The following is a 27,593-nucleotide window of genomic DNA, read 5'->3' on the forward strand; positions in this document are numbered from 1 at the left end:
ATGGTTTCAACCCCCGTTCAAACCCTTCAACCCCGTTTACCTCACCAGGTTATCGCCTTAATTAAGAACCCTTAGCGCGAACGTCCCCGCGTATGGGAATAATTAATATGTTTTCCTCCTAATGCCTATAGCCATGGAGGGAAGTGGGGAGGGGGGGTAAGGTGCAGATTAAGTTGCTGATATGCGCTAATCATAACTCAATACATCCCCTCCGAGGGCGGTTAGAAGGTAGCTGCAGCCCTTCAGCTAATGTGGTGTCGTGGCTCACGTGGGGTAACGTAGGGCCAAGGAAACAACAAGGAACAGTTGCTCTTGCGGTAGAGGGGCTGAAAGGAGTTTTCAATACGTTGAAAACAATTCCATCCCGTGCATATTACACTGTCGTACTATATTGCAGTATAGTACAATATGTTAGATAAATATATATTTGTGAGCGGATTTCAGTTTACATAAGTGTTTTACAAAATTAAGTCATGCCAGTAAGTACGATTGTACCGGGTGTCCAACGAAGAGGTTTAAACGAATGATTTTATATTACTTGCCCATTTATGCAGCGAACATTTTCAAACTCTACACAATTCATTAAATAGGTTTTAAAAATATTTTGTGAAAATTTCAGCTCTCTAGCAGATGTTGAAATAAAATGGTGGCATTTTGAAAAACTATACTTAAAAAACTGTATTTTTGTTTTTTTTTTAATTATATATTGTCATATTCTAGAGAAATAAAGCATTCCAATCAGAAAATTAGAACATAACCTATTAAAAACCCTACAATTACAGTCCACAATTAGTCGAACTGTAATTAGTGCGACACACTGATAACATCGCTTAACAAATGAATCGTAAGCTCTTACAAAGAAAGTCTGCGGTATCCGGAGAAGTTCCTCTTCAATTGATTGTTTTAATTCATCATCATTTATGAAGCTACAAGTATAAACATGTTCCTTTAAGTAACCCCATAGAAAGAAATCACACACAGTTAAATCTGCGGATCGGGGTGGCCAATCTAAAAAATCACTTCCACGACCAATCCACCGAATTGTAATATAAAATCAAACGTTTAAACCTCTTCGTGGGACACTCTGTATATAAATTAAAACGAACACATTACTTTAGTCAAGCAGTGTGGTTATTTTAATCTCTTATAAGTAAATCCCTAATAAAAGGACATTGTACTCCCGAAGTCCAAAGTACGCGGCAGCATTCTTTGTTGCGGCCAGCCTTACTCGTGGCAGTAGCAGCTTTTCATCTTGGAGGGTCTGCCATTGACTATTCGTGGCTCGAGTTATCCAGCTTGCACTTTATTTAAGAAGGTTCACCAGTTTTCAATCTCTTATATATCTCAATAACACTGGAACTTACCAAAGACTCTTTACTGAGAGCAAATTGGCTCGCTTTCTATAGTGAGAAATATCATCAAATTTTCTCAGGTTATAAACAAACCTTAGTGGACAACTTCGTTTCCGTGAAAGGATCGTATGAAGCTCCTCAGTCAAGCAATTTCCAAACACAGGAAGAGCGTGATTTATGGTAGGAGTGAACAGTGACACCCTATACAGCGCCATGCTGACTGGCTATACAGGCGTCGATCGAGTAATGGCTTCTGTAAATGTCTCGCTATTGTGGTGTATGGTTTTTGTGATGTGGAATTTGAAGAGACTTTTGGTTTTGTGGAGAGATGTAGGGCATCGTGCATGTCTAAGGTGGCGTCTCATGCACGATAATGTGAAGAGGCAGTGGAGTGATCATAATCAAAAATTACACCTATCCTCCTTCCAGATTTGATTATATATTTCTATAGAAACTAAAAAAGGCCGACACCAATCACGCTCAAACGCGTTCCTACATGTTATTAAAATTTATTAATTAACTGTCCCTCAAACTTCTGGCATCTACCCCCTCTCTATTTATTAATTTAATCCGTAATAAATAACTTATCGCTACAACTGCAATATAAAACTTGCTGCTAGAAGTGTAGCATCTCCGACTGAATATTCTTCATAAACACTCAGTCACACGTTCCGCTCAGTCCGTTTCTGTATTCCTTTCACTATCAGTTAGCCGCGCGTCAGTCGGTAATCAACAGCCAGGTCTGCTGCCTTATCAGTAAAGTGATAAATCCGGTCCTAACTATTGATCCGGTTCCCGATATCTGCAGCTTAACGTGTTATGTCGATATAATACATTAATTTCGGTTGTTGCGCTCAGCAGCTATATTGCGTGAGGTGAAATATGCTTGGAAATATCTTGACCACAAAACTGCGATCATATTTCGCACATAACTTTTGACCACAAAACTGGTAATATATTATATCGATCTGATCTTGTAACATTTTGTTGTTAGACATGTTTCGACATGGTAAAACTATTGTTTGCCTATACAGAAGCTATAATTGATCAACAATGGTATTGATCTATTAACTGAGCCTATTTAATTGCACTCGTCATTTATTTATAAATCACATTGTAGTTATTCACATTAGCCTTAATATTGAGGTTTTCAATGCTACATTTTTAAAGTGATTAGCTATTAAACGCATTGTTACCTAGACCAGTTCAAAGTGCTATTTAAAGACAGAAATTTGTACGTTTCTTACAGGAAGTCCAAATAAATCCAATTAATAAAACAAACTAATAATTGTATTTTTCTGATTCAACTTAATTTTTTATTAATTTATTTTAAAATTTGAATAATAATTTAGTAACATTTACTTTGTACAAAATGTACAAATAAATTTCCAGTTTTTTCGAAGAAAATTTCTTTGAGTGAAGTCAAATTTGTTGCTTATTTATGTCTGTATGTATATAAGCAACTATACTATTTATTAATTCAATAAGTTTTATTATAATTATCGTAATTTCATTTTTAATTGGAATGCGATATAGGTCTTAATTCATGTTTGTAAGTAAAAATATTGTTCAGGCCAGAAGACTTATTCCGGTTAAAACTATTCTTGCGCAAAACGATAAGCGTACAGCCGCGAATATGTGAAAATAAATCAAACTGACATCGACGGGCGGACGGTATTTAAAATCGTGACACCGCCGTACAGGACACAAGTTTGGCAAGGTACATTCCCTGTCTTGACAGTCACTGTCTCGGTCACGTGATGTTTTACCGATATTCCTGACAGTTGGCAAGCCTGCATCAGATTTATATTTCCGTTTCGTTCTGATTTACGGCCTTTCTTCTGCCACTTTTGTTCTCTAACCTTTTAGCCCTGTCGAAAAGTTTTGGCAAGGGAGATCACATTGAAACATATACTACAGATATATTTTAATATGTTGTTTTAGTACTAAACGTCGATTGAACTGATGTTATATTTATTGTTAAATTAATTCAACATCTATATTATTGAAATAGTTTCTTGTTTCTAGATGGCGATTTTAGGTAAAACAATATTATTTTATACGTCCGACTAAAGAGCATAGCGTAAAAAGAGAAAAAAAAAAACATTAGAAAGTCAATGTTAAAAGTTGATTTTATCAACGCACTCTCGCGTTGTAGTACCCACTCTAATTCAACCGGAAACTGGAGGATCTCGTTTCCGGTACTTTACATATGGCGCCAATTTCAAATTTATTTCTGTCATATTGATACTACCAAAAACTAGTAAATTTCGGTATGATTTGTAAACATTTCGCTTCGACTTTTTAGTTGTATTGTATTGCAATACACCATACACACGACAAATCAATTTCAGTTTAAAATAAAAGATGTTGATGAGTTTAATGAACTTATAAGAAAACTGAGTGTGTGTGGATAAACCACGTTAAAAGTAGTAACGCATCATCAGTAGGAACTGCAATGAGTGAGAGTAGGGTAATAGATAACTACATGAGTTTTTTTTGACACCCAATGAGTAACGAGTTGCCATGTTACAGTTGTAACGCATCATCAATAACAAATGTGAATGAGTAACGAGTTAACATGTTACGGTTGTAACGCAATCATCAATAACAAATGCAAATGAGTAACGAGTTGCCATGTTACAGTTGTAACGCATCATCAATAACAAATGCTAAGAGTAACGAGTTGCCATGTTACAGTTGTAACGCATCATCAATAACAAATGCATACGACACAGTTGTAACGCATCATCAATAACAAATGCGAATGAGTAACGAGTTGCCATGTTACAGTTGTAACGCATCATCAATAACAAATGCGAATGAGTAACGAGTTAAGCATAACTAGCGCTCCTGTCGGTGGGGTACCGAACCAGCGCGTGAGTTAACCTGACCTGCTAGAGTTCTACCCATGAACTTACAAAGTCCAAATGTTAATCTTATGAGAATATTGTTGTTTATTTTAAAACAGCTGATTACTAAAACTTGTGTTTCTCATGCAGTTATTTTCGATTCAGTAACAAACTCAACATTAACTGATTGGTTACAAAAAATATTTAAGAGCACCCATGAAAATGGATGGAGGACATTTCGATATTAGCTTGCTTTGTATTAATAAGAGTTAAAATATTCTTCATTTCTTTATTGGTTATCTGTGGCATCTCTTTGCATTATTTTTCTGATTCAGTAGGTCTATATTTTTTGTCATTTTCCGCATTTTGTCAACGCCAATTGGTTATACATGATGTCAAGGTCGTAATTAATGAATTTTTATTACAAAAAGGGGGTTTTATCTAAAGAACTACGCCATTTATACAAAAAAACCCTCTCGTACTAAATGTCTAGGCAAAATCATTCCACTGGATTTAGGATCTACTACTGGCTGAGCATTAGTGAAACTTATCACTCTAGGGGTTGAAAATTGTTCTGTCTGTCTGTCCGCGCGTTATTTTGGAAACAGGAGTACGCCACACTATTAGACCAGTAATAAGCTTAGCTGACGTTGCATGCAAAGTTTTGAGTCTGTAGCTACGGTTGTTACTATGAGACATGTTAAAGAGTCAAATAATTGTACTCAGTATGTTTAAAAAAAGTATTTATTCTCGTCTATTTTCTCGTTGCCATCAAGGTTACCCATGAGACCAATGTAAAAATATTCTTAGCTAAATCCCATTAAGTGACATGCACCATCGTGAATCGTGTTGCCTGGGAAGACAGACTAAAATGAAATCCTTCCAGTCCCTCGAGTAAAAACTGTAACGCTCAGCCGATTAAAAATTGCAAATATCTTCATTTCATTTCAATTAATTGCTCAAATCCAACCATGTTTCATATAAATATTAAATTTATTGAGATTAGTCGAATAGTTTCGAAAAGCAAGAATGTTTTGATTCAAAGACATGATCCTAATGTGATTTCTGACTGCTTTCCAAATAATCATGTTCATCTACCCTTGGCTTTAAAAAGATCGGTTTACCTGTCACTGTCGACTATATTATCTTACTGAAATTGTTTGAAAAGGGATCTGTCCTTCAGAACTTATCGTTATATTTGTTTGTTTATGTTTGAATTCTGCACTGCTGCAGCAAGGGCATTAAATCGTGTAGCTTTGGGGTTCCGCCGTAACTCAATAGAGCACTGAATCATCAATGAATATCTCGACTGGAGGTTCATCATGAATATGGAGTACGATGGGGCTGCTACCAGGCCTACCAACCTAATTACAAGAGCAACCGCACTCGTCATCCTAGGTATGAATAATTCCTGATGTAATCTTTCGGGAAACAGCTTGTTACTTCCTCTCCGTGACTCGGCACAGTGCGGTGTGTCGTCTGATTTCGTTTTTATAAATTCCTTAATTTGAGTTTTTATCATTTGTGTTTAAATTCAGTTTTGAGCAATAAACCTTAGTTTCAGTTTCCGTTAGTCGTTATACATAAAAACTTATGTTAGTTTTTGGACAGATCTTTGATAATTAATGTGTGTGTTTTAAATAATGTATAACAAAAATGTCTTTTACATTAACAAATTATTAGTACCTTAAATACCTTATGAGAACTGAAAATCAGGACCGTGAGTAAACAAATATAAAATCTAAATTTTCCTTTTCAATACCACTTTTGTTAGTTGAGCTTCAGTTAAGCATGTAACTCTGAGACCTGTTAAAATTTCTCTTAACAAGACCGAATTATTTCTCAACAAACTTTTGCAAAAAATAAGCATTTAAAAAGAAGGAACAGCCTAGCAAAGGTTCTACAACGTCTTTATTACAGATCAAGTCCAATCTCCATGGCCAAAATGACCTAATGAAGTGTATACTTCCTGCCCATTACTACTGTTATAAAAAGTTAAAGACTGAAAGAGGATATCCCTTAAGATTGAAACTGAGAATGATGACTACATCACTTTTGAAGATTAATAATAAGAACAACATTTCCTTGTAGTAAAGGTCTAGAATCTATTTTTTACTAGTTCCCAAACCGTTATTTATTACATACTGTTTATTTTTTTCACGTAATGTTTTGTTTTGTTTTGTAATGTATAAATAACTTTTATAGAAAGCTCTCAGAATTTTAGTCACCCATTTTTAGAAAGGTGCACAATTTTCTGTCAATAAAATACCGAAAACAAACGTCCCCTTATATATTTAATAGTATATAATTAATGAGATCATTGAACACGTACTATAAAATATTTTAGTTTTTTACGCTTAAATAACTAAACTGTTTGTGAAGATAATTTCCAGTTCGTGGAGTTAATCAGATTATCTTCGGAATGCGTTTGAAACAGTGGACCACACCACAGTCGCAGTCCAGGAACGGAGATCTAATTTGCATTGTATAAGGCACACCACCTGGTTTTCCTTGAAAGTGGTAGAATAATTTGCTTTAAGAAAGAAATCGATCGTAGTCGTGTTAACTTTAGTGGAGGACGGAATGGAAGGGTACCTACCAAAAATGTTTGAATATCAAACGGTAATTTTTCTCAGATCATATTTTTCTTAGCTGATCAGACACACAAATAACAGTTATATCACTGTCAGACAACTGGAAAAATTGACTGAAAATCGCTACCTTCAGGTTCTGATGCTGATTTAACAAATACTTGTGCTGAAGTCGCTACAATTAATGGTTTTGATGCTTAAAATCGCTACCTTCAGGTTCTGATGCTGATTTAACAATTATTTGTGCTGAAGTCGCTACAAATGGTTCTGATGCTGAGAATCGCTACCTTCAAGTTTTGATGCAGATTTAAAAAATACTTATACTGAAGTCGCTACAAACGGTTCTGATGCTGAAAAGCGCTACCTTCAGGTTCTGATGCTGATTTAAAAATTATTTGTGCTGAAGTCGCTACAAATGGTTTTGATGCTTAAAATCGCTACCTTCAGGTTCTGATGCTGATTTAACAATTATTTGTGCTGAAGTCGCTACAAATGGTTTTGATGCTGAAAAGCGCTACCTTCAGGTTCTCATGCTGATTTAACAAATACTTGTGCTGAAGTCGCTACAAATGGTTTTGATGCTTAAAATCGCTACCTTCAGGTTCTGATGCTGATTTAACAATTATTTGTGCTGAAGTCGCTACAAATGGTTCTGATGCTGAAAAGCGCTACCTTCAGGTTCTGATGCTGATTTAACGAATACTTAATGCTGAAGTCTCTACAAATGGTTCTGATGCTTAAATTCGTTACCATCAGGTTCTGATGCTAAAAATCGCTACCTTCAGGCTTTTATGCTGATTTAACGAAAAAAAAACTACGTTGTGTACTTATACGAGGACAAATTGGTTCACGACTCCTGGTTTATCACGTCATACTACAACAGTCTCCAATGCGGACTGACAGTGCATTGAGAGGATCTGACGCTAGCATATTCTGTTGACTGATCCTTATTATTAAACTCAGCAAACCGTCTAAAGTTTCCTTATAAAAGAAAAGACACTCTTTTCTTTGACTCAGCATAAATAAGTAAAATGTTTGGAGAGACCACAGTTTACCGTTACAGTAAATCTCCCCTTAACATGCTCGAACTGGTGTCGAAAGAGCGACAAGGACACCGCTATAACTTTTCAGCCAACCATTGAAGTATGTTGAAGTGAAACCGAACTGAAGTGCCGAAAGTTCAACGACGCGCGTAGCGCACAACCGCTCGACAAAGGGAGTTGACAACAATCCCGGGACTGTGGAATGGCGAACATAGCTGTAACAAGATTGTGGCCTTTTGTGAGTTTGTTTCCACCTCGTGGCTGTAGGGGGGGGTGGAGGAGGTCAGATGTAATGTTGACATTTCGTGTCACATTTGGTTGGCCGTGCAGAAATATCGGCCCTAATCGGATTTCCGGCGATGAAGCGCCAACACTGCTAAACCAATCAAAACCCCTGTCGGGATATTGCTGAATTGTTTGTTTCAAAAAATTAAAAATCAACAATATTTCTTTATTTTTTTATGACGCACTAATTGGTGTAGAAAAAAAACAATATTTTGTATTTTAATCATAAAAATTCTCCTGCCTAGAGAGAATGAGGGTGCATTGTATACTATATTTCTCTATCAAAGACATTTTCTTAACTAATAATCTAAATCTGTCATTAAATATAAATTTAATTGCTGAATTGAATGCACTTGAAAATTGAATATATTCACTGTAAAAACTTTGTATTCCAAGATAAAAACCATTAACCTAAAATCTGTAACTAGAGTTTACGCACAAGCCATTAAAGCTCGTGTAGGCTTTTTTCCCTTCAACTTCCTTAATTATACAGTAATTAGGAAGCAAATTATATACTAAATGTGTTTTTTTTATTTATTTTAAATTTCTGTCTTCAGTTTGTTGCATGGTTATACTTCTTTTGTGATATAAGATGTTATTATTATAAGATATTAAGTTCTTTAATGTTAAGTACTCATAAGTATTATCCAACATTTGTTATCCAAATTCTTCATTTTTCGTTGTTTAATTCATAATATTTATTTATGTATGTTCATTTATATATTTTGTGAAAATAAATGCTATTTTGATTTGCTCAGTTTTTGTAGGATATGAATTTGACTGAGAGCTGTTGTTGATTATTTCATTACTCTTCCGCACCCTTAACCTTATGCCGGGTAGTTTTCACCTGAATAAAAGAGTTCTCGACTCGTACCACTTTTTGGTAGTAAGCATAGTTATGTAAACGTTTTGAAATAACATATTTAATTTTCGTTTTCATTGCCATTATTTTTTAAACTTCTTTCGATTGATAGTTTATTGCAATAGTAAAATTTCGCTCATAATTTATAACTGTATTATAATTTACTGCTTTTATAAAATTCTATTTAATTCTTAAAACTATTATAAGATTACGTTACATCATACAGAGTGTGGCGTTTCAATATTTGTCATCTGACCTCTTCATCAGGTGCAAAGTTGTTTGCTGGTTCGTGCGTGTAATGTGTGTTTTGAGGTTTATTGAGTCCGTTACGATTTCGTTTTTTAATTGGTATTAGCTAGAGATTTGACATATAGCGCTGTTTTTTATTTGTTTTAATAATTCCGCGTGCTTTACCCTAAATTTTACGCTTTTTTAAAGCTGGCGAAACATATAGTTTTTCTAGAACCGTAACACGATTTAGTGGTAGGCATACATATGTAAACATTTCGAAAAGTTCTCACCTGGTAATGGATTTTATAGCTATAAATAGAGTTAGTTATTCGTACAAAGATAATGTATCAATACAATTACATGTTTGTATTTAAACCCCACAACAAAGAATATACATAATAATAAACAAAGGCAATGTCTCCAAATTAACCTGCCATGGTGTTCTCCCTGCAATTAAACCTCCTTCGCACAAAGGAGACCACTTCAAATACGTCCATAATGAATCTTAGCAGTGGTGGCGTACAATCGCGTACATTCCTGAGCTCGGCGGGGGAATGTGTTAGTTGGTGGGGGAGGGGGTGGCTTGTGTAGGGGGAGGCATATAACAAAACAATAGTAACAGATTAAGCGAGAGCTGGCGCCCATGGAATGTTACTTTAATTGTGCGGCGTTTAACCAGCATTTAGCAAACACTTTTATCTTAGCGGGCTCTCCGGTCGCCATGGCAACCAGCTTGTTGTGGAGGGGAGATTATGAGGGTGCAACCCTCCCCGCGCCCCTCACCGCTTATTAATACATGCTTTGTGAATATTGGCAGTCAACAATGAAACTTCGCCCTGGGTTACTGTCAAATTTCGGACGCTTAGAAATCCTCCACTCCTAATATCTGCTGGCCGAATTCAATTAAAATATCTAAAACTGAATTTTAAGATGTTTTTGTCTGTACTCGAAAACTGGAGATTTGCAAAATAAACTTCTTTTGTAATATTTATATTATACAGTACTAGGTGAGAAATGGTTCCAAATGTCTTATAGTCGTTTGCTCCTTCAACAAAGTACAATGAAAACTGTCGTTTCCCTTACAGCGCATATCAGCCCTAATCGGCTTAGCGTTAACGAAGCCTATCACTATAGCGTCTGTAAAAAATGTAATTTCTGTGTCTGTCTGTCTGCCCTCACTATATCTTGAGAAAGGACTTACTTATGGACTTTGGAACATCTTTGATGAAGCTTCATTTCTATATATGCAACACCGATTTGATGACGGCTGAGCTTAGCGAACATGTTTACATTGGTCTTAAGGGTGACCATGATGGCAACGTGAAAATCCCAAAATAAATAGATTTTAACAAACTGCGTATGATCATATGACTTTATAATATCGGATAGAAAATAGTACATGCAGCCTATCTGACTTTCTATCCGCCCCCATTACATTCCGACAACAAAATGACTTATAGACTTAAAATATTGCACGAAGTTCCATTTCTATATATGGAGCATCGCGGTCGATGATGGTGCATGTTACTCCCTGGATAACGCTGAGTTTTAGGGGACATTTTAAAATTTGTCTCTGGGTAACTGTGATGGCACTGAGAAAAACGCCTGGGTAAATAAATTCGCAAACAAAGTGAGTTCGATCTTATGACATTTTAACATGTGACGTATACGTAGAAACTTTGCATGCAACCTCAGCGAAGCCTGTTACTCCATACGTGATGTGGCACCTTCTAAAAATTATGAGAAATTTTATGAAATTACGGTTTATATCCAATAAAAGTTTCCTGGTATTGCAACAATTTCACCACCGAATATTACAGTGTCGTGGTGTGGTTTTCCGCCTAACACTACTGTGGACTTTGTTACTTGTAGCCGAAGTGCTAACATTGTTTATTATAGATAGGTTATGTTCATATTTAAGTTGGTAAGTGAAATTTAAAAGTTGTATAATTAAAGTGAAATGTGTTGTGTTGCAGGATGGAAGAGACTGTCCGGTCCATGCTCCAGTATAAGACGCGCTATGACCAGTTGAAGCAAGATAAACATCAACTTACAATAGCTTACGAGGTAACAGTCAACGTCTTTTCCATTTTTGTAGTCTTGTGCACAATAGCTTAAGAAGTAACACGATTTTTTCCATTTTTTTACTCTTGTTTACAATAGCCTACGAGGTAACAGTCAATATCTTTCCAATTTTTACTCTTGTTTACAATAGATTACGAGGTAACGGTTCAACAACCTTTCCATTTTTGTACTCTTGTTTACAATAGCATACGAGATAACAGACAACTTCTTTTACATTTATATAATCTTTTGTTCTTGTTTACAATAGCTTACGAGGTAAAATAATAGTCAACGACTTTACCATTTTTTTAATACTCTTGTTTCACAATAGCTTACGAGATAACAGTCAACACTTTTCCATTTTGTGTATTGTTACAATAGCAGACAATATATCAGTCAACATCTTTTCCATTTTTATACTCTTGTTCACAATAGCTTACGAGGTAACATAACAGTCAACGACTTTTCCATTTTTGTAGTTTTACTCAAAATAGCACACGAGATAGCATTCAACCTCTTGTCCATTTTTGTAGTCTTACTGACAATAGCACACGAGATAACAGTCAACATTTATTTTCAATTTTTATACTCCAAAAATGAAAAAAATTATCAGTTACCTCATAAACTATAAAAGCTATTATTGCCTCTATTTTTAGTCTTACACAAGTTAATTGTCAAGTTATTGTTTTTAAACATTTTATGTGACTATGCGAACACTTTATACTTACTTTATATCATCTATAAAGTAGGCTATTGTATTCTTACAATTGCTGACAAGATCAATGAAGATTTATTCTTATTGTAGTTTATTCCGTAACGTGTCTTAGACCACCCTGATATTCTTGTGAGTGTCTTCGTCATGAAAAGAACTGTTCTTGAGACTCTTTTGGCAGTTGTGTAAAACGATTCGGTAATTTTCGGCTAATCAAGTAATTTCAAGTGACCATTTATCAAAGTGTAATATACATGTATATACATAGTTTTCTCCGACATATGGTAGAAGCGAACGGTATATCGAACGGTACTCCCTGTCAGTCTCCGGTGATCGGTCCGCTGTCAAACTGCCTGTCCCGTTTCACCAGCTTTAATCTCCGGTTCAAGTGATTACAGCGATCTATGATGTCAACTGATGTACGATATTGGAGTACAATATCCCGAGATAGAAGCAGTGGTGCTTCTCTATCTTTGTTACTGTCCATAACAGTAATTTAGTGTTAGATTATAATGATCTTTTATGTTTATCATTATGAAGTATGCAGTATGATTTCCCCACTACGTGGCTTAGTTGGCTGAGCGTCAGCGAAGCCTATCACTATAGGGTCTGTAAAAAATGTCATTTCTGTATCTGTCTGTATGTCTGTCCTCAATATACTCGTATTTTGAGAACGGACTGACTTATGGACGTTGGAAAATTTTTGATGAAGCTTAATTTCTACAATATAGGCAACGCCGAGTCCGATGACGGCTGAGCGTAGCGAACTTGTTTACTTTGTTCTTAAGGGTGACCATGATGGCAACGTGAAAATCCCAGAATAAATCGATATTTTAACAAACTGCGGATAATCATATGACTTTATAACATCGGACATAAATTAATACATGTAGCTGTGCAGACTTTAAAATTTTGCAAGCAACCTCAGCCTGTGAAGCCTGTTACGATACACGTGGTGAGGCGTACTCCTACCTTGTTTCAATAGATTTACTTGTTTTTAATCTAGCAAGCCAGTAGAATGAGATGTAGTCAAGCAATGCACGCTATTTAAGACTACTTCAGTAAGAGCAACTTTGTAAAGTGCATAAAAAGTTTCTCCCTAAACAAAGTGACATCGATATATCCTTTCGAGTTGCTCTATGCACAAAAATGTGAAATTAACGCTAATTATTAATGTGTGTTGATTTAACGCTGAGTAATCTGGAAGAAACCCCTTTCAATGATATAACAAATGTAATCGCAAATAACGATTAAGCATAATATAAAGTTTCCATATACATTCTCATTGGCAGAGAAAGAAAAGACAGACCTGACGTATTACACGAGGTCTGAACTATAAAACTACGCGTCAAATATCAGTGTCTAAAATTGCACATATAGTTTTGACAGAGTCATTGTAATACCTAATCGTTAAGATTCCATGTCCATGTTGGCGGCAGACAACGCAGCTTATCGGGGGCTGTACAGGAAGTGGTCCAATGGCGAAGTTTTAGAGCCAATAAAGTTTCCATTGTTTAATTGTCGGCTGTTAAACTGAGTGGGTTCACGTGCCCGCATCCTGAACAGAATCTGTCTTAGTGTTGTTACTACAGCGCGTTGTTATATATGTAGTCTCTGATGTACGGGTGTGACTTGTACAGTTGCACCGAGACCTGGATTATAACTTTGAATATTCACTCTCCTAGTAAAGCAATCGAATATATATATATATATATATATATATATATATATATATATATATATATATCTGGAGTATACGGTGGGGTTTCCACTGTCTTCGCGTTTCGATCCAGTGTAAAAATCGAAAGTTTAACCTGGGATATCCAATCTCGTTATATAAGGATAATGTGTAGAAATTTTAGTATAACCTGGTATGTCCAATCTCGTTATGAGGGATCATGTGTATAACACATAACATAACCTGGGATGTCCAATCTCGTTATGAGGGATCATGTGTATAACACATAACATAACCTGGGATGTCCAATCTCGTTATGTAAGGATCATGTGTAGAACATATAACATAACCTGGGATGTCCAATCTCGTTATGAGGGATCATGTGTAGAACACATAACATAACCTGGGATGTCCAATCTCGTTATGAGAGATCATGTGTATAACACATAACATAACCTGGGATGTCCAATCTCGTTATGTAGGGATCATGTGTATAACACATAACATAACCTGGTATGTCTAGATCTCGTTATAGGATCATGTTAAATTACATATACAAAACCAATATGTCCAATACTCGTTATGTAAGGCCTTTCATATCCAAGATACATCATAATAACCTGTGTGTCTGATGAAGGTATCTTGGATATCGTTATGTAAGGATCATGTGTAGAATTCAATAATAACCTGGATGTCCAATCTCGTTATGTAAGGATCATATGTAGATCATATAGCATAACCTGGGATGTCCAATCTCGTTATGTAAGGATCATGTGTACATCATACAGCATCATCTGGGATGTCTAATCTCGTTATGTAAGGATCATGTGTAGAAGCATATATCATAACCTGGGATGTCCAATCTCGTCATGCAAGGATCAGATGTAGATCATACAGCATCATCTGGGATGTCCTAATCTCGTTATGTAAGGATCATGTGTAGGGCATTTAGCATAACCTGGAATGTCCAATCTCGTTATGTAAGGATCATGTGTACATCATAGCATCATCTGGATGTCCAATCTCGTTATGTAAGGGATCATGTGTAGAACACATAACATAACCTGGGATGTCCAATCTCGTTATGTAAGGATCATGTGTAGAACATATAACATAACCTGGGATGTCCAATCTCGTTATGTAAGGATCATGTGTAGATCATACAGCATCATCTGGGATGTCTAATCTCGTTATGTAAGGATCATGTGTAGATCATACAGCATCATAACCTGGGATGTCCAATCTCGTTATGTAAGGATCATGTGTAGAACATTTACAGCATCAACCTGGGAATGTCCAATCTCGTTATGTAAGGATCATGTGTAGAGCATACAGCATCATCTGGGATGTCTAATTTCGTTATGTAAGGATCATATGTAGATCATACAGCATCATCTGGGATGTCCAATCTCGTTATGTAAGGATCATGTGTAGAGCATATAGCATAACCTGGGATGTCCAATCTCGTTATGTAAGGATCATGTGTAGATCATACAGCATCATATGTGATGTCTAATCTCGTTATGTAAGGATCATTTATGTAGAGCATATAGCATAACCTGGGATGTCCAATCTCGTCATGCAAGGATCAGATGTAGATCATACAGCATCATCTGGGATGTCTAATCTCGTTATGTAAGGATCATGTGTAGAACATTTAGCATAACCTGGGATGTCCAATCTCGTTATGTAAGGATCATGATGTAGATCATACAGCATCATCTGGGATGTCTAATCTCGTTATGTAAGGATCATGTGTAGAGCATATAGCATCAACCTGGGATGTCCAATTTCGTTATGTAAGGATCATGTGTAGAACATCATAACCTGGGATGTCCAATCTCGGTTATGTAAGGATCATATGTAGAACATATAGCATAACCTGGGATGTCCAATCTCGTCATGCAAGGATCAGATGTAGATCATACAGCATCATCTGGGATGTCTAATCTCGTTATGTAAGGATCATGTGTAGAACATATAGCATAACCTGGGATGTCCAATCTCGTCATGCAAGGATCAGATGTAGATCATACAGCATCATCTGGGATGTCTAATCTCGTTATGTAAGGATCATGTGTAGAACATATAGCATAACCTGGGATGTCCAATCTCGTCATGCAAGGATCAGATGTAGATCATACAGCATCATCTGGGATGTCTAATCTCGTTATGTAAGGATCATATGTAGAGCATATATCATAACCTGGGATGTCCAATCTCGTCATGCAAGGATCAGATGTAGATCATACAGCATCATCTGGGATGTCTAATTTCGTTATGTAAGGATCATGGATCATGTGTAGAGCATATAGCATTAACCTGGGATGTACAATCTCGTCATGCAAGGATCAGATGTAGATCATACAGCATCATCTGGGATGTCTAATCTTGTTATGAGGGATCATGTGTATAACATATATCATAACCTGGGATGTCCAATCTCGTTATTTAAGAATTAGGGTGAAGGAACTTAGCGTATAACATGGTGCGTTAACTTTATTGTTTACTGCATTATTTCGGACGTAGAACAATGATGTTTTTTGAAATGTTCACTCTAACCATGTAAAGGTCATATAGACACCTGTAGTATAACCTTGTATGTCCATTACCATCCTGCAATGGTCAAGTATAATTCTGGAGTATAATATAAAATGTATTAAGAACAAATTTGAAACCTGTTGTATAATATGAATGACAATATTGTTTGAGTAATGTACTTTATGTCGATTAATGTTGTTTTCCTCGTTCGATTAAATAGGACTACCCTATTTTTGGTTTTTGTCAACTTGTCTCCGTAGTGTCATATTTAAGAAAACACTTAGATTATTAAAGAGTAATACGTGCTTAAGGTCATTCTTATGCATAAATATAACACAGTATTAGGAATTATGGCTGAATTAGGAAATAATGTAACCATTATACAGGGTAAAATATTCACAGCTTTAAGATTTACGTGGTTGAAATTATGTATGTGATGCATGCAAGGTGTAAGGCGAGGATTGTCGGATTACGGCGTTAATTATACCAGATAAACAGAGAGATATAATGGGGTTATATATTTAGCAAGGAGCAAAGCTCAATTTTAACTCTGATTAATGTAATGGTGTCTCAAATCCTTCTATTTACGGAATATGAAGGAATGGTCTTAGGACATATTATTTTTTCGAATACTGAACATTGTACCATAGCTTAACATTCTTAAGTACCATCTACTAGCTTTATTGGGACAAATAATTATGCTTAGAAATATAAATTTTTATTTGATTATCTGTTAAAGTCAGTAAAAGAGTCTATGATTTTTTTTAACATTTATACAAATCTATTGTCAACAGTAAAAGATAATTATGAAAAATTATTCCTATTTTTACTATTTTGAAACCGTTTTGTAATTATTTACTTCAATTTTAGGCAATGAACATTGGGTTGGGAATTCTTTTAATGGTTGTTTTATGACTTTTCTCAACCCTCTTCACTTTTTGAAAGCACAACGTTTTTAATAGCATAGGATTTTACTTCGGCTTGGTTTCATTTCAAAAGTAATACAGTTTGGATTGCTACTTTAAATGTGTTTTGGGTCGCATATATTTTGATGATGACACGATTTTGTTAAATAAACGTGAAATTTTCAAGTTTTTTTTACTTTATATTTTCCGAAAGGTGTAGTCTCGGTGAGAGAGTTTCACGAGTCTGTACTTAAATAAAAGATACTCAGAACAAACCGTTAGCGGCTTTTCTGTAGAAAAGACACTTAGTTGCGTGGGAATCCTTCTCAGCCACTTTCCTGGTCGGAGCCGGATGGTGAGGGAGAGGGGGGGGTCGAAGAGAAACTTTCTAATAAAATTTAATACAATGAATTCCACTCCTGCCAGAGTTCCAGGTTGGGCGTTATTGACATACTGTAAATAAAAAATGTTTCCCTCTGGTTTTGTTTGGTTACAGGGATGATATTCAAGGAACGCACGTCTTGTGATCAAACATTATCCTTTAATAAAGTTGTGTCCTTGAGTACAGGCTTTATAAGCTGTTGACAAACTATATCATTATCTACGTACGCTTGTTATAGCAATTATTGTTATGACAGCATGAATCAGATTGTACAACTCTTGTATCTTTTCTCTTACTTTTTCAGTGAAAAAGCTTATTTTGGTTTAAGGTGGTTCGAAAAAGCCTTGGAACATTTTTAACTTCACTCATGTCCCTTTAAAAGATTTTCTGATGACAAAAAATAAAAAAATTACATTTTGATCACCTCAGATGGAATTATAGCCATTTCAAACAATATTCTTTGATATTTAGTAACAGGTCCTAAAAGATTTTACGATAAGAATATGAATTTTGTACAGTACGTATATTATACATCATGACTCGCTTAAAAACTAATATTTTTCAGTTAACCGTGACTTAAGAAAAACGCGCTCTAATGGATATTCTCACTGTCTTATCAGCTGCACAATAAATTTATTGAGACAATGAGAATACCTCTTCACCTAGATTACACATATTTGGTAGTCTAGGTGTCTGTTGTCAAAACTGTATAAAGAGTTCATTTTAACCTTCTTCGTCACCGACTTTTATTGGTTCTCTTCAGCCGAACATGATAAGAGATTCAAGGAGTTACCTCTGTGACAGTGCCAGATCTCAGACCCTGCACTAAGAGAAAGGTGAACTGGCGTTTAACTCAACATTCACATTGAATAAACCCTTCCCACCATAGCTGTGTTATGTATAGAAATCTCGGTTGCTCCACCGTGCTTACAGATCGTGTCTAAAACATCATAGTGCACTTAATTATGTACTTGATGAGACAATGATAATACCGCTTTACCTAGATTACTTTATATTTCGTAGTCTACGTGTCTGTTGTCAAAACTATAAAAGAGTTCATTTTAAGCTTCTTCGTCATCACATTTTATTCACCGGATATCTTTAACCGAACATGACTCCAGATTCAAGGATTCTAGTCTGTGACTGCGTCAGATCCCAGAGGCTGAACAAAGAGGAAGTTAAACTGGAGCTAAACTCAATATTCGCAGGAAATCACATGTTCAAGCCCAAAATATTACCGATAAATAATTTTAAAAAACGATCCGTTTTAAAAAAAAAAAAAAACAACGTAAACCTGATTTCAATATAACCAATATTTAAAATACTCCAAATTCTTTTTGGAGTGAGAAAAAAATTGTTCACATTTTCTGTCTTTAAAAACAGTATCTTAAAGTGGCAATCAAATTTGAAACCAATTGTACCTCTTTGAATCCGATACAAAATTTTACTATTTTTTTATATAAATTAACACCTTCCCTCATGTTGATTTGCTTCTTTCGTCCATTACATTTTTTAATTAAAGAATCCACTCGTAGAATGCTTATTTTACTTTGTAAATAATTTGGTATTTTCGTGTGTACTACATATTTTGGTTCTGCATGTGACACAATATTTTGCCGCCTAATATTCTAATACCTGAACTAAGGTGTATATAATTATACAAGTCACAAAATCTTTATTCAATAATAAGACAGAATAATTTACAGTTCCCCATGCACCACAAAAGTGCGTGGGGAGAAAATTAATACATTATATATATATATATATATATATATATATATATATATATATATAAAACCTTAATCTTTGACAGTCTTGTGAAAGTTCTTAGTTATATACACATTCCATTATACCACATTGAAACTCCCTACAATGTTACATTTTAAGTCAGTGGCGAATCACTTTTAAATTTATGTTAACTAATTCATAACATTTTTTTACATTACATCTATGTCTAAACAAAACAAGCAAAAAATATGAATAGTATAATAAACTAAATAAAACAAACAAGCAACAAAATGTACATACTATGTAGCAAACAAGCAAACAAACTGTACATACGATTTAGCCTTCCAAATCTCCAAAATTTATTCAAGCAAGTCCGGAGCAGTACTTAAGTGAAGAGGTGTACGTGTGCCTACATTATTACCTCTAGTCGGCTACACACAATGCAGAGCGCGTCAACAGTGTCAGTCCGGCCATTCATTGTCGGGCCGGGCCGGCCTGTGCCGTGTTTGCTGTTTGCTCGCGACAAACACTCCTCTCTCTGCCTGTTTGATCAGCCTGTAATCTCCGGTACATGTTGATTAAAACGGCCTCCGCGTGTACGATATACGTGCATCCTTGTCGTCCCTTACTTCGTCACCGAGTGGCCTAATGAATACACAAGTACATTACGATCTTTAAGGTAATCTCAAACTCAGAATTTTAAGGAATTTAATTGAATTTTTAATTATTGCCAGATTGCCTTTTAATGTTGGTTTTTTACGTATTATGGTGTACGAGTGGAGAACCAATTTACGTTGTAAAAGCACATTACCTAGTTTTTTTTCTAAATTATTTGATACAATTTTACATAAAAATAAATCAATTGTTAGTCGTGTTAGTTTTGATTGGGTCGAAATGTGAGGGTAGTAAAAGGGTTTTTAGTGTTTTTTTTCTTACATCAAATTTTTCACTACCCATTTTTTTCTAAATTATTTGATAAATTTTACCTAGGAATCAATCGGTTGTCAGTCGTATTAATTTTTATGGGGGTCGAAAGGGGAGAGTATCGAGAGGGTTTTTAGTGTGTTTTTTTTTTTTTTTTTTTTTTTTTTTTTTTTTGTCTTACATCACATTTTTTATCGTAACACACTTAAAACCAAATTCCCGATTATCGCGTAGAGTGCAATAGTGGCCAAGTGCGGTTGACTTACATAACTACCATGGTACGCTTGTCCAAGCGTATCTCATTATTGACACTACATTATTCATGTCATTTTTTAATGTAGTGATAATCGACGTTACCGTGAGGCACGCCGCATTGTTGTCAAGAGAGTTAATAGGCAGTTTCCAAAATTAAAATCGTTGGAAAATTAAGGAAAATTGAATTATAAGTTTAGCCATAGAGGTGCTAACATCCATCGGATAAATTTCGTAATATTTTCAGGTACGTTTAGAAGTTCTGAGACAAGGTCGCGTTGGACAGTTGGTAAAGGAGTCGCCGAAGACGCTTAGCAAAACAATGTGGCTAACCGTTTTGGCCTCTTTCAGAACAACGTCGTCTCCTGTAAATATTTAGTTACGAATTCACGATGGTGGAAATATGGAAAATACCAGAGTGGAAATAGAGGAGGAGGAGGGGGAGGGGAAGCTGTGCGGATATTGGAAACCTCTGTCTGATGCGACAATATCCTGAACCTCCCCCCCCCTGCCATCGTCCACTGATTTGCCTGCCTTCACCCGCACACACGTTTTGCTCTGCCACTCCTTCGCCTTTAATAGGATATAAGTTTATTTAGTGCATATGCACTAAATGCTTAGTAAATGAGCACTTTACTCAATTTGGTGAATATAATGCCATACCATTGGCAATGAGAAATTTGAAGAGATAACAGGATTGTGGATTGTTTGCCATCGTTAATTGTTATTAAAAGAAAGCACGACATTTCGAGGACCGTATCTGACCTCTTCTTCAGGTGGCAAGTTCTAAAACACGAGGGAAAACATGTAGAAGTGTAATAGAATAAATACATTGTACAGCTGCTACTTTCATTCCGTTATATAGGAGACTAATAATGGAAATGTGTTTTATGTGGGTACTTAGTTCTTAGTTCATATACACGAGATTTCTAGTTGTTATATCGTTAAGTAATGGAATCGAAATTTACTCTAAACGGGTTAATTTACAATATCCTAAATGAATTAATTTGTCTTTTCTGGGGGTTCCAATATCACCAAAACCGGTGGTAGGTGACCTGCAAAGGGCCTAACTATCCAGTAATTGGTGATAGTGTACCTGTAAATGTTTAATCTCAAGTTGATGTGTACCGTCTTAGCTATAACTTATGTTAGTAGATTATTCCTACTGTTGTGGGACAAGAAACGGTGAAATTGAATAAAATTGTCAAAGAACCCTTGCTATGATCTGAATCGGAGAGGTGAGGATTTTTGGTCAGAAACGGTCTGCGGTGATAAAAGCATGTAGTTAACGGCAGCCGCGACCCCCGCCTGCTCTGAGGGTGGGGAGACGGTACGTGAGGGTCGAGAACTGACCACTCCCCCACATTACGGTCGTGCGTGTGTCTGGACTGAGGGTTACATCGATTATTGCCGTAATATCGCGGCTGCAGTCTTCCTTCCATTCTTTTCGCTGGATGCATATTCCCCGGCAGTAACTAAAATACAATGTGATCACATGGAAATAAAAATAAATTATTCACATTGTTTAATAGAGTTTAAAATTAAATGACATCCTATGACCAATCCAATGGTTTCTGCAAAGAGGTCTTTCAACTCAAACAGTGATTTTAATTATATTCATATTGTACAGACCCATTAGTGTACCGGACATTTTAAAGATCTGTTCCATGTGATCTCAGACTTTGATTTTGTTGATCATGTTCCCTAATAAGTTGGGCTGAGATGGGGAGTAGTTGGACCCTGCTTTAAGTACAGACGACTTTCCATTGATTTTCTAGGGAGTATAATGCAATGTTATTAAAATTTGGTTTGGTTCATTGTTTTAAAACCAATAGAATGCCACATGACGGCTGATATTCAATATATTTTTGTTTTCTTTTTGAATATAGTCAGGAATAAAACAATTTAACCAACTATAGCTACAACTTAAAGATTCTGTTTATACATGAAAACCCACTAATTTGTTCAAAATGCGAAGGAAATTCTTTCTAAATTATTGTGTCATGCTGAACTCAAAAACTTCAGCATTTATTTATTTGTTGGTGTCACTTGTATCATCCCTTTGAGTTTGTGTCATGAATCATTTATCATCCTTTTGATTTTGTTTGGTATTTACAGTATCGTCCTTACATGTCTGTTTTGTAAACCTGGTATCCTTTTGTATTTGTGGCACACTACGCATGAGACTAATACTTAGTCCTTAGTTCTACTCTTTAGCGTTTCTCTTCTTTTTTTTAAAAAAACGTAAAACTTATTCACTTTAAAATTGAATTTAATAAAATTTGAAATAAAATTAAATAGGATATTATGGTGAGGCGAGGTTACGACTATTTATTTTACTCAAATAAGCCTTAATCTCAAAAGAATAATTTTACATTTTTAATTTGTGTTGTTACCAAGCAAATTGTGTTCTTTGTTCTTAGAGGTTAAATTACTTAACGCTTATAAAACCTTTGTTTCGTTGTATTACTTTTTTTCTGAAACTAGGATTGTACTGTACCAATATACTATTCTGATTTATTATTATTTTATTTTTTTATTGTTATTTACGTTTTTGTTCGATGATTTTGTACGTATTTAATAATTTGTTATATACGAACTCGGTCTCGTGTCCATCAGGTTTTACATGATGTACACTTAAATTGGTGTTGCAATTAAGTGGACACCCCCATTGTGTGCTCTCTTCTGTTTACACACAGAAACAAGGAAATAAGCCGCGGTGGACGTTCCATTTAGATTATCAAGCGTTATAAACCTGGGTAACTTTATTTTGGGGCCGGACAGGGATAAACCATTACCGGAATGAAAATATGGGTGGGGGGGGGGGGTGAACACGTAATTCAACACGGGCAACACGTCTGCCGCAGATAGCCCGAACAATGTCCGCCTTGTTCGGCGAGTTGTACGCCGTGAGTTGTGTACATGAACTGTCCTGACGGTGCGGCGCTTTATTTGGCCTCTGAATGTGTTTTAGTGCCAACCTAAATAATGTTATTTTTTAGACTTGAGACCTATTAAATTTTTTGTGTTTCTATCAGGTTTGTTAGAGCGCCCGTACTTAAAAACCGTTTGGATTGCTCACGTAGATTTGAGTAGCGGATTTAGGAGAGGGGTAGTGGGTGTCGTGATTCCCAAAATATTATTCAAATATATGTATAAATAATTCTTTTTTCGTACAACAAAAGACTCCAAAAAGCATAGAAATTTGTTTTAAAATTGTATTTCTTTTAAACTGTTCTGTGGTATGGTCCCTTCTCCCTTACAAGGGTATTAATTCCTGGGTAGTGACCCCCTCCAAAATTATTTGTAAAATCCGGCCCTGCTTAATTGGTATAAAATATGGTTCGAGAATTTTTAGCGTTCGAATTCGTTTAAAATATTGTTTTAGCCTACTGTGCTTCCAGATTAAATTAAATATAATGAAGGCAATCTAGGAGGAGTCTTAAGTCTGTACTTTTAGTAGATGTGCTCCGATTCTGGAAAGAAACTTGTATTACTGCCTAAGAACCTAGATGATCGTGACCTTCGCCTATGGACGTATGGACGAGGCTGCGGTTCTCTAACCGGCAGGTCTCAGGTTCGATTCCCGGGGAGGTTAACAAACATTCCCAATTTGTTTTGTCCGTTTTCCTTGAAAACGTTTAGTCTGTCAATAAAATGTCATTGGTATTGAAAGACCCCTCTTTAACACTTACACCCCAGACATCTATGTTACATTACAGCAGTGTAAAATCCTATTACAATGACTCTTCACGTGAGGCTGAGAGTGTTAAAAAGAGTAAGAGCTGCATTTAATATACTTCAGAGACACGATCAACTTGTTCCTCTAAATTGTGTAACAGAAGTGAAATATTTGGAGACACTCAATTTGCGTTTTTATGAACTTCCCCGCGCGTGAGCTAATATTTCACTAAACCAAAATCCAGCTGAAGTGGAATCCACTTTATTAAATTTTATAAGAAAGCTTCCCCTTCCCCTTCACCCTCCCCTCCCCCCTTCGAACACCACCCTTGCTGTGCCACCAAGTGGGTGCTGCTCATATCAGGTGATCCGGGCTTTCCCGCCAAACAACGCGGGTAGTTGTAATATTCCACCTCTTTCCCGCCAAACATCTCCCGCACTCGTTTCCACCGGATGGTTTTCGTTTATATACTGAAAATGTACTCGCCTTCTTCCTTATTTTCTGAGAACGTATTTCTTTTTTTATCGATAATGTACTCACCTTATTTTTTACTAAGAATTTATTCACCATCTTTGTGTTTATTGAGAATGTATTAACCTACTTTTGTCACTGTGAGTGCATTCACTATTCTGAGAATTTTATCACCATATTTTATTTAGTGTACTCATTTTTATTTTTACCGGGTATGTACCACGTTTCAATGCCTGTTTCATTGTTTACTCAGAAAGGACTACCATTCTTGTTTGTTTTGCTGTTAATGTGCTAAAATTTGTTTGTGAATATTAATACATTCTTTGTTCACTAAGAATGACTCCCATTTTCTTGTTTACTAATAATATATTCGTCTTATTTGTACTGAGTATGTGCTCAACTTCTTTCTCACGGCATTCAACTTAGCTAGTTTTCTGAAAATTGTATCACCATAGTTTTACTCAGTGTGAATTCATCTTATCTTTTTACCGGGATTAACTGTTCTTTTTTCTTGTTTACTCATAAAAAAACTGCCATTCAATTTTTTTTTTACTGAAAACCAACGCACATTATTTTGAGATAATGAATACATTTAGAAAAAGTACAGTTATAGTGAGTACATTTTTCGTTTACTAAGAAAGAAGTTCACTTTTTCTTGGATTCTGAGAATTTTATCGACGTGTATATTGTTTAGTATGTACTCACCTTTATTTTTACCTAGAAAGACCCTGGTTTTTTTCTTGTCTGCTAAGAAATACCTGTTTTTTCGGTGAGTGTTTTTACTATATCCACGTCCTGTGTGTCCTGAGAATGTATTCGTCCTTACTTCCATTCTTCTTTACTTGCGTTCTTTTTGTTGTACTCAGAATATTCTCAATTTGTTTTCTTGGAATATACTCAGCTTCTTTCTCGTTTACTCAGAACGTTCTCACCTTCTTTTCACTGTAAGTGTTACTCGCCTTTTGCTTGTTTACTGAACATATTTACTCATCTTCTTTCGTGTTTACTGAGAACTGAACCTCCTTTCATTGTCCGCTTACGCAAAGTGCCGATTTCTAACGATTTTTAACAGTAGCCGATTTCCATTAATTCGAGAACTCAAGAACCTATATTACTTTCTATAATATCAAGTGTTGAAATAAAATATTGTAGTCGCACATACCGGGTGAGTTTTTTAAAGTGATCCAATAGCTAACTTTTTAATTACACAACTTAGCACCACACTTTAAATTTGGAACTTGCTCAATTTTAAGTTTCACTCAGGAATACACTTTCAAATTTTTTGAAGGAGGCCGCCATTTTCCAATATGGCGGCCAACATTAAAATCTTTTATGGAACACCCTGTGTTTTATGTTGTTTTTAGATTCTACTCTACAAAATAATACATTTTTGCTTTTGAGAGTTATTCAATATCTCTAATGGTTCAGGAACTACGTGGACTGAAAGTTTTCATAATTTTTTTCCAATATGGTGGCCAACTTTAAAATCTTTTATGGAACACCCTGTATTTTATGTTGTTTTTTAGATTCCACTCTACAAAATAAGACATTTTTGCTTTTCAAAGTTTTTCTATATCTTTAATGGTTCAGGAGCTACGTGGACTGGAAGTTTTCATCATCAGTCCGAAAAAATCCGAAAACTTCCAGTCCACGTAGCTCCTGAACCATTAAAGATATAGAAAAACTTTGAAAAGCAAAAATGTCTTATTTTGTAGAGTGGAATCTAAAAACAACATAAAATACAGGGTATTCCATAAAAGATTTTAAAGTTGGCCGTCATATTGGAAACAATAATGAAAACTTTCAGTCCACGTAGCTCCTGAACCATTAGAGATATTGAAAAACTTTGAAAAGCAAAAATGTCTTATTTTGTAGAGTGGAATCTAAAAACAACATAAAATACAGGGTGTTCCATAAAGGATTTTAAAGTTGGCCGCCATATTGGAAAATGGCGGCCTTCTTCAAAAAATTTGAAATTGTATTCCTGAGTGAAACTTAAAATTGAGCAAGTTCCAAATTTAAAGTGTGGTGCTAAGTTGTGTAATTAAAAAGTTAGCTATTGGATCACTTTAAAAAAACTCACCCGGTATTTGTTCTAAACTAGTCTTTTAAGAATTGTTGTACCTAAACTCATCCTGGTCATAGTTATATCTCAAGTAATCTCCAGCATCAACATAAATAACTCTGATCTTGTTTTGATATATTGTTATAAAGTAAATAAACTACGTGACGCGAGAGATTTAGATTAGCAGGGAAGTTAACAATACGTTTCGCCGCCTACAGAGACGCCAAATCCCATCGCACATCCCTCTGTTTATTCTGGACTAATTAACGCCGAAATCCGACAATCCAGGCGGCTGCTCAGTCCGCGTACGTTACTTGACGCATTGCCGGTAAATATTGTCGGATTATTTAAATACATAACTAACACATGTGCATTGAATACAAAGTGCATTAATTTAGAGGAGTGATTATATTTCCTTCCGCTATATTTTATATTATTTGACATACAACCATAAAATATATTGTTAAAGATTCTCACTTGTTTCTAGTGGCTTTTGGCGTGAACGAATTGTCTATTTTATAGTTTGGGATGCTAAAGGCAGTTTGGGCATTTTATGAAAATTAACTAGTTTTTTAATCCGCAAAGGAATTTCTTTCAAGAAAGGATCCAGTTGCCAGCTGTCCAAATTTCGGTTAGGCTGAAATAAAATTATTAAAAAAAGGATTAAAATGCAAAATAATGTTTTATCTTGACATACTTAAAACCAAATGCAAGTCAAGTAAATAAAAATTATATCAAAGTAAATCAACTCTAAGTTAAAGAGTTCATAAAATTTCATAAAACTCGTACCCAGTACAGCCTTTGCGTTGAATACAAAGGAGACTAATTTAGAGGAATTATGCTATTTTATTTAACACACATTTCCTTTCGTAATATTTTATATAATCTGACAAATAATTATAAAATTTATGTTTAAAGTTACGCCCTGTTTCTTGTCCAATATAGTCGTTTTTGGGTTGAAAACGTTAAAGTA

The 27,593-nt window shown here is 35.4% G+C and overlaps 1 protein-coding gene across 1 annotated transcript in view; it reads left to right on the top strand.

Moving 5' to 3' along the window:
• LOC124368270 overlaps window positions 1-27,593 on the top strand; it is a 339,192-nt gene that overhangs the window by 270,085 nt on the left and 41,514 nt on the right. Inside the window, exon 6 of the mRNA XM_046825544.1 lies at window positions 11,193-11,283. Coding sequence (XP_046681500.1) covers window positions 11,193-11,283 — 91 coding nt within the window. The remainder of the gene's footprint in view (window positions 1-11,192; window positions 11,284-27,593) is intronic.

This window comes from Homalodisca vitripennis, chromosome 8 (genome assembly GCF_021130785.1).
Source record: "Homalodisca vitripennis isolate AUS2020 chromosome 8, UT_GWSS_2.1, whole genome shotgun sequence".
NCBI classification, from domain to species: Eukaryota; Metazoa; Arthropoda; class Insecta; order Hemiptera; family Cicadellidae; genus Homalodisca; species Homalodisca vitripennis.